Below are 15,152 nucleotides of genomic sequence, written 5' to 3' on the forward strand. Positions count from 1 at the left end.
TTTTTTTTTTTTTTTTTTTTTTGTGGTATGAAGGAAGACCCATTTAGAAAGAAAAATTCAATGGAAGAAGTATAAAACAGCACCACAGTGACAACTGTCCTGGAGTTAAACCCCGCCCCGCCCCGAGATACTGGCCAGGCATAATTTAAAGAACAGTGTATCCTCTAAATGGAAAATTCAGAGACCCTAGAAAAATTAAGTTAGCAGCAGACCAGCTCTAAGCCAGCTCTACATTGGCTCTCTTGATCTGCTCACACACAGAACCCTGATTATTTTTGTTTTCTCCTTACATGTTAGCATAATGACTTTTTGGGATCATTTCTGACAGGGAGTGGCGTGTCTGTGCACTTCAGCATGGTATGACTGGAAAACCTCACTCAGCAGATGAATGCACGGAGATTTTTTTCCTCGGAAACGAAGTTTAAGCCCAAAGCTTCTGAAACACTTGGGCCTTTACTCTCAAGTTTCCTTCCCAGTCTCGAGCTGTCTCGGTGGAAAAGCCGAGCCGTTTCTGCAAATAGCTCAGGTGGGCACCTGTGGGCTCATGCTCTATTCCTGTTCTCCCAGAACGGGATTAGATCCCCTGTACAAAGTCAGACACGTATACACAGGTCTGGCATGTCAGTCAGGGCAATCCCAGGCACAAATACAGGCTGGCCAGGGAACGGACTGACAGCAGCTCTGAGGAGAAGGACTGGGGGGTGTTGGTTGACAAGAAGTTCGAAATGACCCACAATGGGCACCCACTGTCCTGGGCCGCACCTCTGGCAGCGGGTTTGGAATCAGATGATCTTGAGGGTCCCTTCCAACCAAAGCCATCCTATGGCTGTATGGCATATGCAGAAATATACACATGTGTGTATTTTTGTGCTCTAAACACCCGCGTACACTTCCACCCTCACAGCCGTGCAGTCACTGGCCGGGCCGCGCGCAGGCGCGGGCGGGGCGGGCTGTCCCTCGCAGGCCGCCGTCGCGCTCACGTGAGCGCCGTCACGTGACGGCAGCAGCGCGGGGGCCGGCGGGTGCGCGGTGCTGCCCGGGCTGCCCAGGGCCGCCCGCGGCCTCCTCTCGCTCTTCTCCCTTCCCTCCTTCCGTCCTTCCTTCCATCCCTGCACGGCCTCCGCCCCGGCACGCCCCTGCGGTGAGTGGGAGCTGCCCCGAGCCCCGGCGCGGTGTGTCTCCCCGCACGGCCTCTCGCGAAGGGGGGTGCGAAGGGCTCCGCCGCTCCCACGAGGGTCCGGGCTCTGCCGGGCCCCTCAGAGGCGGCCGTGCCCGTGAGCCCGTGCAGGACCGTGCCTGGCCGCTCCCTGTCCTGGGCGCCTCTCTGCTTCTTGGGCTCAACTGCAGCGCCTGAAGCCGCTGTTACCGACCGCCCTCGGGCAGCGTTTAAATGGCTCTGGGGAGGGTCAGTAAGAGCCTGGAAACCTTCGGTGGTCACTGAAGGACGTAGTGGTGCCGTCTGTGTGCGTGTCTGCTCATAGAAGCGGTTTCAAAGGGAGGGCATTTGTCCTCCACTGTTTGCTCAGGATAGTTCCTCATTTTTTTCCTTCCTTTTGTTAGAATTGTGTTTTCCTTCAGTCATAAAAGCAAGGTGTGCTTGCTAGGGGTAGGTCTGAATGTGCCAGTTTGCTCTTGCTTGGTCTGTAAGGGGGGCCAGAACAGTCCAGAAATAGGCTGTGTGGAGAGGCTGGGTACAGTTTAGGTTGTAAGGAATTCCAGCTCTAGCTGGATCTGAAGTCTCTGCCAGCACACTCCTTGTTTTGGCATCAAAGTCAGGTGGAGATTGAAACCATAAAGGAAGGGGAAAGAAGTGGTGAAGGTCACTATCCGTGGTGATGTGGTATATCCTCATAAAGAGCTTCTGTTCCTATTTATTTTTCAGTTTGCTTTCTGGACACTAATGATACTTATTTTCTTGTTAAATCCGTGTAGCATGGTTTTCATTTATATACTTGTTTTTTTCCCCTGAAGTTGTAGTTTGCATGTTTCTAATGTCTAAATGCTCTTAGACAAATGCCTGAAGTAAATCAGTCCAAATGTGTGGGAGTGGGGAGGATATGCACTGAATTTTAACCCTGGAAAGAAGATTTGGAAAGAAGACAGGTTCTCTTATCTGTAGAGCTACTTGGATGGTGCAGAAGAGCCACATTAATTCAAATAACTTAATTTCATTGTTTAAGGATGCAGAAGATTGGGAGTTGTTTATTGGGAGTTATTACTGGGACTCTGTGCCTTTTATTTTAATAAACTTATGATTGGCTACAGTTGAGTGTGTAGGTGTGGTTTATTTTTGTTTGTTTCCAATACGCCATGTTTTAAATACTTCATAAAACTTGGATTTTTTTCAGAAGCTAACTAGCACAGTGTTAAGGCATGGGACATCTGAAAACAGATTTCCTTTTTTCATTTCTTTAAAATATAGGACAAGTACTCTGCTGTTTAATAAGAGGCTTCAAATCTGATTTGCATTTCTAGGTACATTTTAATTATCAGTCAAGATGGATATCCGAGGTGCTGTAGATGCTGCTGTCCCTACAAACATCATTGCTGCCAAAGCTGCTGAAGTTCGGGCAAACAAAGTAAACTGGCAGTCATATCTCCAGTAAGTAAGAAATGTCCTCACTTTTTTCCTCTTTTAAGTGTTAGGCCTTTTGAGATTTAAGGCTACAGTGGAGCATTATGTTGCAGTGAGGAATGTTCTGTCTACATGGAATTAGTTGGAAAAAGTCTACATTAAATGGAAGTGGCTGTGGAAAATTTTCTTATGACTTATTACCAGAAGGGGAAGTCTACTTTTGTCAACTGAATGCTGTAATAGCAGATAGTACTGGTTTGCACATATGTGTGGTAGAACTGGGTTTTTTCCCTGATGATTCAAACACCAGTGCCAATTTTAGCCTTATTGGTTGACTGCTGAATTAAGAGGAGTTTACAGTAATAATTGTCTTAAGTGTAGGTATGGGATGTCTATTGCTGAGGTGCTCTTTGTGGGGATACAAACTGTACTAGCAAAACTGGAGTGGGAGTCCAGGAAAATGAGCTGTACTGCAAGTAAAGGAGCATTAATACTGGAGGACAACCTAAGCAAGTAAATCTGGGAGTAGGCTGAAACAAATACTTCATTCAGGGGAGAGATGTACTGCTGTTCCAGGCAAGCTCGGAGTTTCCTTTGGCATGGATATGATGGCACTAGGAGAAGCAAGAGAAATATTGTCCTGAGAGGATGTAGAGACAAGCTGAGGAAAACTTTAATGGATGAGGGAGGAAATGGGGAGAAGAAACAGATTTTCACTAGTCCTATATACCCTGAAGTGAAATGCAACATTCTTGCTGCCTGTTCTGTGTAACAGATGGGTATGAGAAATAGTGACAAAGTGTAAACTACTATTTATAATAGCAAATAACTTTATAGTTAATTGCTTTGTAACTAAAGTGGCAGAAATATTCATGATTGTAGAGGTACAAACCCAAACCATACTGATGATTCTTTGTATTACCAACATTATACCACTTAAAAAAACAGGGTTTTTTTTTCAGATTGCTGTGGTACATATAAATATGTCAAATATTAAATATATCAAATAACCTTGCAAAACTGTACCCAGTGGAAGCTTACCAATGACTACCTGCTTTGGCCTGTCCTGTGTATTTCAGACTTGCTTATTCCATTAATTGAATTGTACTATTCTTTTCTATGTGATTGTATATCTGCATGACAAATCTGCATAAAGGAACTGATCTTCTGGGAAAACTTGTTTTTTTTACTAGGCTGTTTTTAAGATGGATCAGTTCCTGGTTGAGTGTGGGACTCAGTGGCTTTGCAGGCAAAAGAGAAGGGGTGGTAACGTGACAGTGGCAGCTCCCAAGCACTTTTCACACGATCTAAGTGGCTTTTGCTGTGACCGTGTGCCCTGTTATCTGGCTGATAGGAAGTGTGTCCCAAGGATACCTGAACAGCTGTTCCTGTGCTGTCCTATTGGCTTGGACAGCAGGTTTGCGGTCACTCAGGATGAAAGTGGGAGTACAGTTGTTCACTGTGCATGGAAGTGAATATGAGATTCTTTCACTGCTTCTCTGGTGTTTCTGTAGGGCTGGTGAGAAGAAACTGTTACTTTTGTTGGTACAGGGGATGTTCTATTTGACAAGGAGTTGTATTTACATAGTGTTATTTGTTTGGCTATGTGGTTTGCTGTTGACTATTTTCATTCATTCTTGGGATTCTCTTTCTCTGGTGCAGTATTATAAACAGGGAGGTTTGCTTGTAAATCTGGCAGCAAATTTTTATATCACTTCTTTTGACCAGAGGGCAGGGTTCTTTTTCAGATTTTACCTGTAGAATTTGACTTGATTTTGTTCTGGAATCTGGGAAGGAAGAATAAACTAGTTATTTCTTCTCTTGGAATTAGCCAGGTTTTGGAGGCTCTTGTAGTGCATCTGGCTATTGTTTGTGATCCTGTGAGAGGACGAGTGAGACTTAATGATGCTCAGTGTCCTTTGTGTGTCAGTAACAGTGTGTCCTCTTTATTGTTGCTCTGAAATAAGTGTAATTTTTATGTCTCGTATTTACTGATAACAGCCTGGCTGTCTGGCTAAGCTGGTTTCAAGGATTGATTTAAATGGTGCCACAGGGGCTGTGGAGCATCTTGAAGATAACTGCTTTAGCTGAGGAGTTTCCTTTTAATGAGTTACTCAAAAACATCAGAACTTTTGGTACTTCAGAAGGAAGTAAACTCATACTTTGATGTGGGCATGTCCTTTCATCCAATGGACAGGTTTGGATGTGATGGTGTCTTTGAGGCTGAGCTTGAAGGGATTTCTTGGAAAGCCAGTCAGTGCAGTTATATTGATTCATTTCTGGAATGAAGCACATTATTAAATGAGTGGAAAGTACTTTCTTTGATGCACTTGTTACAGGGAGGTCAGAGTGGTTTGGTTTGTTCTGGATTGTAGGGCAGAAGGAAAATGAGGTGCTTGAAAAGACAGTTCTCTTTCTTTTGAGCTTGTTCTGACTGCGCACTTACTGTGATAAACTTGCATATAAATATATGAAGGCATTACTTCAAGTTATCGGATGTTTTTAAATTAGAGGAAATACTTTTGTTTTCCCTATATTAATACATCAGCTCAGGTGTGACATGATTTATGCTTCTTAAACTAGAGACAGTATTTATGTAGTTGAAGAAACTACAGATAGTACTGATGTAGTTGAAGTCAAAGATCTTGAGAAGAAATTCTGATGAAATGTTTTTTGTCCTCTGGCTGTGGCAGTTGTATGTGTATAAAGGTGCTTTAAAGATCAAATCACTTTCAGCAGCATTGGACTCAGGGTCACACAGAAGGGCATTCTGAACTTCTTTTCTGCTCTCTCTGTTCTTCAGTGCAAAAGTAAAATGGTTTACTTGTACTGGTCAGACTTCAATAGCCTGACTTTTCTTGTGGAGTCAGTTCAAGCTAAAGATTAACTGGCATAGTGTTTATTCCATCTCTGGAGGTTGTAACTGTAAACTAAATATCAAACTAAACTAACACATAACTGCTGACTTTTGATGTTTTTCTGTATACTGTTAGATATGACAATTTTCTGTATTACCAGCTTGCTAGTGTGTTCACTGCTCCAGACAAAATTAGGATGTGGAAAAAGATAATTTGTTTTCTGGTGCTAAAAATTATCCTTTCTTTATGTTGGATTCCAGCTGGAATCTGTATCTGAGGGAGAAGAAAGTAACGAAGCTTGTAACAGTGGAGGGTGATGTGTAGATTTGCCACGAGTCCATTAATTCTGTATGAAGTTTGCTGCCTTTGGATCTTGAGACTTGCAGCAGTTTAGAGGTGTGGGTGCCCTCCCTGAGTTGAAAAGGCAAGTCGCTGTTTTGCTCTGTGTGGTTGCTTTCAGCATTTGCCTCAGGGTGTCAGAATGCCAGGGGAGGGTGTGTAAGCTCACTTGAAACAGGTTTGGATTTGATTTCTTAGGGTAGTAAATGAGTTCTGTGGAAAATTGAGCTTGTTACAGAGGTTAACTTGCACCTTACTGCACTGTAGGTTTTCTAGATACACAGCATTTGACAATGTTTTATATTCAATAGATGAGATACTTGATGGCTATTTATTCATAGTTTCCTGCATGTTTTCCAATACTTCACATCCACGTTTATGAACTCTGATGCTAAAATATCTTTTCTATTTTCCTGGGCGTGGAAGAACCTTCTAAAGCAGGTTAAATATCTCAGACTTTAAAACTCAGCCCTGTCTTAGAGGAAATATAGAAGTTTCCTAATTTGTAGTGTATGTGGGGTTTCCTTCCATTTTTTTTCTTTTTTTCTCAAATCTGGTTGAGTCTTGCAGACTACATTCAATCTGTTTTACTGTTTTAATTTTGTAGTGCTAAAACTGTTGAGCAGTTGGATAAATTTAGTCTCTAGGTACATGCAAAGCACTGTAGATACATCGATATAAGAAATTAGGCCTTGATATGATGGCTTCATATGAACTTCATATTTGCTGCATTGACTATATAGTCAATTTTTTATATTAAAACCCCAAACCAAACAAAAACCAAACAAAAATACCCTAACCTCCAGAGTGTCTTTTATTAAATTATTCAAACAAACAAAAAAAAAAGGAACAAGAGTTGCTGGAGGAAATGCATAATTGAAAGAAGGAATCACAAGCTTCTGAATCATATTGAGTGACCAAGTGGATTTAAAAATGGTGGTCTTGCAAATTCGTGCTTTCTAAATCCTAGAGTTTCAGTTTTGTCTCCTCTAGCAAGTGCTCTCAAAAGCAGCTCTTGGTATCCCAGGCATAGAGCATTGAAAGGTGGTTACAGAGCTCCTGGTCTAAACCTAATATGCTCAGACAGGAGGAAAAAAAGAGAAATTTTTCATGTGTTGAGATAAAAAGACTTTAATAGGACAGAAAAGGAAGAGATTAAAAAAAGATAATAAAGGGTTCATACTAGATCTGGAACACAGAGCTGTACCAGCTACTGGGAAGAATATTGACTATCCCAGCTGAAACCAAGACACAGTTGAAGCTCAAAGTGACTTTTATCTTGGCAAAAGACATAGACACATCCTAGAAAATAACAAATTAAATGGCTGCTAGGAAGAGGGATGGAGAGAGGCTTTGGTTGCTTGTTAGCTAAAAGGAGATGGAGGGAGGCTTTGGTTGTGTATTTGCTAAAAGGTGCTGGGAAATTTCTGTTGCTTTGAAGAGGGTGTGAGGAAAATGTGTAATAGCATCATGGGACTCAGTATCAGCCATCTGAGGCTGTTCTGCCCTTTCTCATGTTTTTTGGTTGGTTTTTCTTCCCCTCCCTGCCCAGCACTGGTTAAGCTTTACTGTATAATCAGTTATCTCATTTTAAAAAGAGATCAATGGAAATAGATACATTTGAAATTACTAAAACAATTAATCAGATGTATGAGTTCCTTGATAAAATATTAACAGCTTGTTTAAAAAGCTGTCAGATCCCTTGTAAGATCCCTTGTAATGTTTTATATGAGTTGGAAGATGTATTTTTGAATGGTGCTAATAAAGCAATAAAAAGTAAACTTTAATGTCTTTTTTTCCTCACAGTAATATCAATCCCCACATTTTTTTTCCTGTGGCCTAATGTAGGATAAAAGCAAAAGCTTGAAAGCTTTTTTCCTTTGCAGTTGGCTGACCTCTTCTAATAGCCTGACTGTAAAGAAGTACCTCTCTTCATGGGCTGAGGTTTTCTCCAACATTAAAGCTGAAAATTAAGGGTTCATCTTATGTTGTTTGTGAAGTGTTTTGTAAATGGCAATATTCATATAAACAAGCAGCTTATCTGGTTATTTTTGTATCAGTAGGATCCATGAGTCCCTAGCTTGGTCAGCATTATTTGAAAAAAAAAGAGGCTTCTAGTTATGGGTCTTTAAATCCAGTATTTGTGGCAGATGGGTTGTTCACCTCTTCCCATAACTATTCAAATCCATGCTTAATAGGCAAGAAAGAATGTAGGTCAGTGTAAAAGGCATGGTAGCAGCATGGTCCTCATTGGCTAATCACGTACGATTCATCTATATTTAGTTAAGCTTTTGCAGAAGTTGGGCAAGGACTACCCTACCCTTCCTGGCTTTAGGAATCTTCCATCTAGTAAATCTTGGTTGCCTTTCCTCAGTGCATATGAGGATATCTGTAGCGAAGCAGCTGGAATACAGGAAGAGCTCACATGGCACTGAACTACTTATGTTCTTCACTTGAATAGTAAATAGATAAAGATGGCTCTGTCATGGGGCCACACTCAAGACACAAGCATTTAAGTAAGAGGAAGGAAAAGAACACGTAGGTCTTACTTCTCTATTCCAAGAATCCAGGTGAGCCCATTGAAAAAAAGAAGTGAATGCTTCCTGTAAAGTTTACAATGTCTTTAATGTTATCTCTAGTCATGGAAGGTCTGAAAACTGACCTTGAATATGGAAAAGATGGGTGGAAAGTCCATGCTATGTAGTTTGCAAAGTGGAAGAGGCGTTTCATTGAGTGAAAATGTTAAGAGATGAGTCTTGGAAGTAAGTGAAGCAGGAATGTCTAATGCTTTCATCCCCTGTGACTGTGCATGGTTTTCTTCTTTCCTGAAGCCCTCCTGGTATTATCTAGTAAAGCTAGTCACCTGTTAAAATCTTGGATATTTTTAGGATTACTTGATTTAAAATTACTTTTCTTACCTGAAGAGTACCTAACTGTACTATTTTGACAAGTTTTTATTTCTTGTGATGTGAAAATTTGTATTATAAAAAAACCCAGTAATGTTCTGGAAGTCTGTCTCACTGTTCAGCTGAGTCAGCAGCTTTGAGATAGCACTGATGATGGCAGTAACAACTTGAATATTAAGCTGAAGAGAAGATTAAGTAGACATCTGTTATCTCACAGGTGTCCACAACAGTTCACTATATCAAGCTGCCTTGCTATGTATATGAATGAACTTGCATGATTATCAGTTTTTAAGCTCAAAATGTAATTAGTGAAAGCTAAAAATAAATTAGGAACCATGATCTCTGTTCTCCTTACAATTTTCTTCAGTGCTTATGGCAAACTTAAAGTAACAATTAATTTTGTTTTTCAGCACTTATTTCTTATTTTCAGCACTTATTTCTTGATTGGATTGGAGTGTTATTCATCTTAAGCATTATCATTTTGGTGTAACATGCTAGCTGTGTGTATTTCAGTTCTTACCTCTGATGTTGCATTCAGCCCCTGGAAGTTTAAAAATTATTTAGAGAATGCTGTTCAGAGGCGATGCATAGGGAAGGCTTTTGAGAGATTATTCCACCATTAGTTTTATTTTTTTTTTTTTTTACATGAGGCACTTTGCAGGAGGGAGCGTGTTATGTTTTTTGTGGGATACAGTGTTGGTAAAGTGATATGGTTGATACTATATCCCCTCTGCTCTGCCCTCACAAGACCCTGCCTGAAATGCTGCATCCAGCTCTGGGGTCCTCAGCACAACAAAAACATGGAACTCTTGGAGCAAGTCCAGAGCAGGGCCACCAGGATGGTCAGAGGGCTGGAGCACATCTACAGAAACAGGCTGAGAGAGCTGGAGTTGTTCAGCCTGGAGAAGACTTTGGGGAGATCTTCCAATACCTTAACAGGGCTTATGAAAAAGAGGGAGAGAGACTTATGTATGGGCATATAGTGACAGAACAAAAGGCAATGGTTTAAAACTGAAACAAGGCAGGTTTAGATTAAATGTTAAGAAGAAATTCCTAACTGTAAGGTTGGGGAGACAGTGGAACAGATTGCCCAGAGTGTTGTGGCTGCTTTATCCTTGGAAGTATTCAAGGCCAGGTTGGATTGGACCTTGAGCAATCTGATCTTGTAAGTGACATCCCCTGCGCATGGCAGAAGGGTTGGAGCCAGATGATCTTCAAGGTCGCTTCCAAGCCAAACCATTTTATGGTTCCTCAAGATGAAGAAAACGAGGTTTGTATGGTGGGTTGGCATTTACTGGTCACTAGGTGCCCATCAGGACAGGACTCTCTTGCTCCATCAAAAGAACAGAGGGAAAAACATGACAAAAATCTCTGGGATTGAGGTGTAAGGACAGGGAGATCACTGCCCACTTACCATCATGGGCCAAACAGGCTTTACTTGGTGAAATTAAATTAATTTATTGCTGATTAAATGGAGTAAGTTGATGAAAAATAGGAAAAAATCTGCAAACCACCTCCTACCCCTCCCATTTTCTCAGGCTCAACTTTGCTTCAACTTCTCTGGCTCCTTGCTTTGAGTGGTGTAGGACAATGGGGTATGGAGGCTGTGGTCAGTTCATAACACTCAAATCTCTGCTGCTCCTTGCTTCTCACACTCTTCCTCTGCTCCATCCTGAGGTTCCCACTCAAGAGTTATGGTCATTCACAAACTCTTCCAGCACGGATCCTTTCTGCACATTCCAGTCTTCCAGGGGTGGACTGCTCCAGCATACATCACCCTTGAGGTCCTGCAAGAAAACCTGCATGGACTGCAGTTTCCCATAAGGCCTGCTTTGGCATGGGTGTCCTCCATGGACTGCAGGTCTAGGACTTCCATGGGCTGCAGGGGGACAGCTGCCTCACCATGGTCTTCACCAGAGGCTGCAGGAGAATCTGTTCTCTAGCACATGCATCACCTCCTCTCCCTCCTTGTGCACTGGTCTGTCAGTCTGCAGAATTGTTTTGTCCACATATTGTCAGTCCTGTGTCATGGCTGCTGTTGCACAGCAGTTTTTACTCCTTAAATATGTTGTCACAGAGGTGCTACTGTCATTACTGGCTCAGGTTTGGCCAGTGGTGGGTCTGTCCTGGAGCTGGCTCTGTCTGACATGGTGGCCACTCACGGTGTCTTCTCACAGGAGCCACCCAAGCAGTCCCCTGCTAACAAAACCTTGCCATGTGAACCTAGTACAGTTATTTCCAATTTACTGTTCATGTCACTTACAGTTTAATGTTTTCTTTTTCAGAGGTCAGATGATTTCGGGTGAAGACTGTGAATTTATTCAGAGATTTGAGCAGAAAAGAAATCCAGAAGAAAAACAGGAGTTGTTGCAAACAGAAGGCAATCAAGTAACTTTCTTTTAATGAAGTCCCTTTTGGGGAGGAAAGAAATTTTCATATCAATTCTTATTTTATTTTTGGCTGTATACAGTTAAGATGTTATGGAATAAGTATAAAGCTTGCTATTGTGATTCTTTTATTTTTCCTTTGCATGGGTTGCATGTTATTTCATTATTTTTAAAACCTACTAAACAATTGTTAAATGTTGTCTGACTGACTTTTGTGGGACAAGCTATCTCAAGTCTTCTCTCATCCCAGTTTACTTAATCATGCACACTTGTGCTTGATTTTTTTTTTTTTAGCTTTTTTCCTTATAGTTTATTGATGACAGCTGCTACCAGTAAGATTGCTGCTTATTAGCTAAGCAATTATAATTTAGTTACAGCGTGGAGTCCATTGGCTGCTAAGGTGCGTTGAGTTAGACATGGGGGTGTCTTGTCATTTTAGGCATGGTAAGATAGGAGACCTTTGCAGTGGACAGAGCTGATTCAGGGCTGAATCAGCCCTTTGCTCTTACAGAGTCCAAGCAGAATGCACAAAGACACTTTAATAATATTTGAACCAGTAGAATCTCAGCCTGAGGTTCTAGTACAGAACGTCAGACATCAAGAGGATTGGGAGAAGCAGGGAGGAAGGTGAAGAGTAGATGCTTTCAACACACAAACATTTCTAGCCATTTTTAACTTTAATTTTGGGCTGTTTGTTTTGATTTTGTATTTTTTTTTCTCCAAATTGTGCTGTGTTACTGTTATCTAATGGATCATAGTTCGCATAGTAACAAAAACATATGTGGTGTACCTTATGTCACTATACTGATGCCTTAGGGCTAGGTTTTTTTCTGTTTTGTCTGATAGCACTGAGTGGTGCTAGGATCTTCACGGTGTGATGGGGGTAGGGCGGCCTGTTTCAAGGACATTGTCTCTAAGCTCCAGGCCCGAGTATAAACAACCTGGAAGAGAATGGCAAGTCGAGAGGGGGGTGTTTGGTGATTCGGGGTTATTGATTGGACGGTGCATTGCTATATGCAAATGAATGGAAACGTGTAAAAGGGGTAAGACCTGGGGACAAGCCCCTTTTTTTTCGTCTCCATCTTGGGAATATTCGGGTTGGGCCACCTCTGTGGGTCCGGAGACGCAAGGGCATGGGCTTGAATAAACACTCATTTTGTTCCTTTCACTCTATTTAGTCTCTGTTTCAGCCTCAAGGCATCAATACAATTACAACGTAGCAGTTCAGAATTCCATTTTCTTTCTGTTTTAGTTGAATGTGGTGAAGGGGAAGGAGGAAGTGTAAAAAGTAATGTTGTAACTGTTTCAGCCTGTTGCTGAAACTGTAACATTCTTCAAAGACGACCAAAGGTTTTTCTACAAGGTATATAGTAAGTGAATGGAGGAGTTACCTGTCTTCATCCATTCAAATTGCTGAAACTTTTTTTGTACTCTCAGTTGCTGTTCTGTCAGTTTACTTGATCTTCTCATTGGCATAAAAAAAGGGATTCTGAGGCACACTTTTCTAATCTGACTTTCAACCAAGCGTATTGGTGACTTTCACTAGCAAGTACTTATTTAATTTGAAAGCCATAAACCAATTTGTAAAGGGTAGCAGCCAATGTGACAGAAATTTTTCTTTGTGAGATAATGTCAAATATATTAATCTCTTACTGCAATTGAATAAGATGTTGGGATGCTCAATGCTTATGTAAGACAACTGTGAATTAATAAGGTCCTGTTTTATATTATCAAAAGGAAGAAAGACAATTGCTAATATTAATTTTAATGTCTCTTTTATTTTTCTAGTGTGCTAAAACATTTATAAACTTGATGACTCATATCTCCAAGGAACAGACTGTTCAGTACATTCTGACTATGGTTGATGATATGCTGCAAGTAGGTCAATAGTCTGTATTATTTTTAAGTCTTTAAATGCATACTTGAATGTCTCCCTAGTGTAATTAATGTATTTTCAGGTGTTTGTCATACTGTGTTAAAAATATTCTGTTAAATTTTCAGATCCTGTCTTCAGAGATTAAATGCTAGACCTAAAGTTGTAAGGGTAACATAGCTTGTAATATGTTCAAATTCTGGAAATAAAACAAACTTCTATGCTTGTCTATTGGTTCTCAACTATGTTTAATTCAAAACTTGGTCATTAAGGCTAGGGTTGCATAGTGTTGTCATTTTATGTGATCTTAATTTGCAGAATTATTTTCTAAGTAGTTTTCACATTTGATATGTTGGCTTATGTTGTGGTAGACTTGCCAGTGTTAGATTAATGGTTGGTTTTGGTGATCTTAGAGGTCTTTCCCAATTTAAACAATTCTAAAATTCTGTGACCTCCTGTGGTACAGGGAGGATATGACTTACCACTTGAAGTTGTTGAAGCTTTTCCTATGAAGATGATTTGGCCACCCTCAGCAAGAAGGTGTAGTTTCTTCAGCTTCAGGTTGCCAACATAAGTTAGGTTGTTTTGGGACAACATGTTCTGAAATTCTGCATAGTTTAGTTCTTAACCAGGAAGTTTTAATTCAGTGTAACATACAGCTCTTTGTAGCTGTGGACAACAGTGGCTTATAAGAGTAGGCTATTAAACTTGGTCTCAGGACTGCTGAGCCGATTGGCACAACTCAAGAAGAGGCTTTACTCAGTCAGATAATCCTGCTTTTATGTTTCCTTGCTCTGAAGCTGGCTAAGAGAAGGCATTTGGAGTGATGTAACAAGATGGGTTGAGTTATGTGAGGTTTTTTCCTGCTATTCACAGGAAAAAAAAAAGTTAAAAAACCCCACCTATCTGTGTTTGATAGTTTCTCTTCTCTTGTTTTATGATATATTTGATCCAAAGTTACAGTGAAATGTGTTTGGGGTATTGCCCGAGATGAACCATGTGAGTTTTAATTCCAGCTCTGAGAATTCAGTATTTCAGCTGGCAAGTTGAAAAGTGTGAACCTCCCCACAGTTTGTGTAACACAAGGACCATGATGTTCTTTCATGTACCTTTCATGTGCGCACAATAGAGCCCTAAGTGAGTGCCCTAACATCTAGGCTAATAGGATAATAGCTAGTGGTGGTGGCAGCAATTTACTCATCTGTAGCTTGGTCACCTTTTCTCATTTAGTTTTACTTTTTTTTCAAGTGTGATATGAACATTGAGAAGCAGAGAAGACGAAAATGATCCTCAGTGCCATTCTCAGATTAGGACACTGAGTTGGGAATACCTTGTTTCGGTTTACACATTGGATGACAAATTTTGGCTCAGTGTGTGAGAACTCTGTTTATTACGGCTATTTTTGTGAGGCATGGGTGTTGCTCTCTGTGCATCAGTGGCCAGAGAAGTCATCTTACTTGCCCTTTTTCAGAATTTGTGAGTGTTCGTAGGTCTTGTTTTGCTAATGTGCTTTGGCATTAGCACATAGCCTGCAGCTACAGTATATGATAGCTGATGATACCTCCTGTGCTGTGGAATTAATATCCCACAGGTAATGTTTTCTGTGGCCCAGTTTTGAACAGATAAAATAGTTCTAGGTAGTCACAGAAAGTAGTTTTGAGTAATAACTTTTTTGCTCTGTTGTTTCTGTTGTAAGTGCTTAGATGTATGTGTTTTCTTGACTCTATGACGTGGCTGTATTTTGGGCCTTATGCTGCTTTAGAAGTGTCATGTATGGAATTCTTACTGTTAAATGTAATGGCTTTAAATTATTCAGGCTTTATAGTGATACAGCAGAATAGGGATATTGGTGCACACTACATATTTGCTTTTGTTTGAAGTTGGATGCCTTTTTCACTTTAGAAATTGTGCTTCAGTATCCAAAAGGCTGTGCTGACTTGTGCAATGCTGTGTGATATCACATGATTCAGGGATGCTGGCATAGAAGGCTTGTGAGCAAGCATCCACATGGTATGAACTCAGAGTTTCCTAACCTGTGATATCTTCACTCAGCATGGTTGAAACAAGTCTTGTGTTTTGTTTTGGTCATGTTCAGGGGTTGGAACATACAGTCAGTGGTGCCTTATGAACCCCTGGTTGCATGTTTTCAAGGTGTAAGATTCTTGTCAGAAAGCAGCATATTGGTCAGTAGTGGTGTGACTGTGAGTTTAGGCA

General features: G+C 40.8%; 1 protein-coding gene across 1 annotated transcript in view; it reads left to right on the forward strand.

Moving 5' to 3' along the window:
* Positions 1 to 974: 974 nt before the first annotated feature.
* ATP6V1H (ATPase H+ transporting V1 subunit H) overlaps positions 975 to 15,152 on the forward strand; it is a 47,857-nt gene continuing 33,679 nt past the window's right edge. The window contains exons 1-4 of the mRNA XM_063394224.1: positions 975 to 1,141; positions 2,476 to 2,602; positions 10,964 to 11,066; positions 12,854 to 12,943. Of these exons, the coding sequence (XP_063250294.1) occupies positions 2,499 to 2,602; positions 10,964 to 11,066; positions 12,854 to 12,943 (297 nt within the window). The 5' untranslated portion in view covers positions 975 to 1,141; positions 2,476 to 2,498. The remainder of the gene's footprint in view (positions 1,142 to 2,475; positions 2,603 to 10,963; positions 11,067 to 12,853; positions 12,944 to 15,152) is intronic.

Source organism: Prinia subflava, chromosome 1 (assembly GCF_021018805.1).
Source record: "Prinia subflava isolate CZ2003 ecotype Zambia chromosome 1, Cam_Psub_1.2, whole genome shotgun sequence".
NCBI classification, from domain to species: Eukaryota; Metazoa; Chordata; class Aves; order Passeriformes; family Cisticolidae; genus Prinia; species Prinia subflava.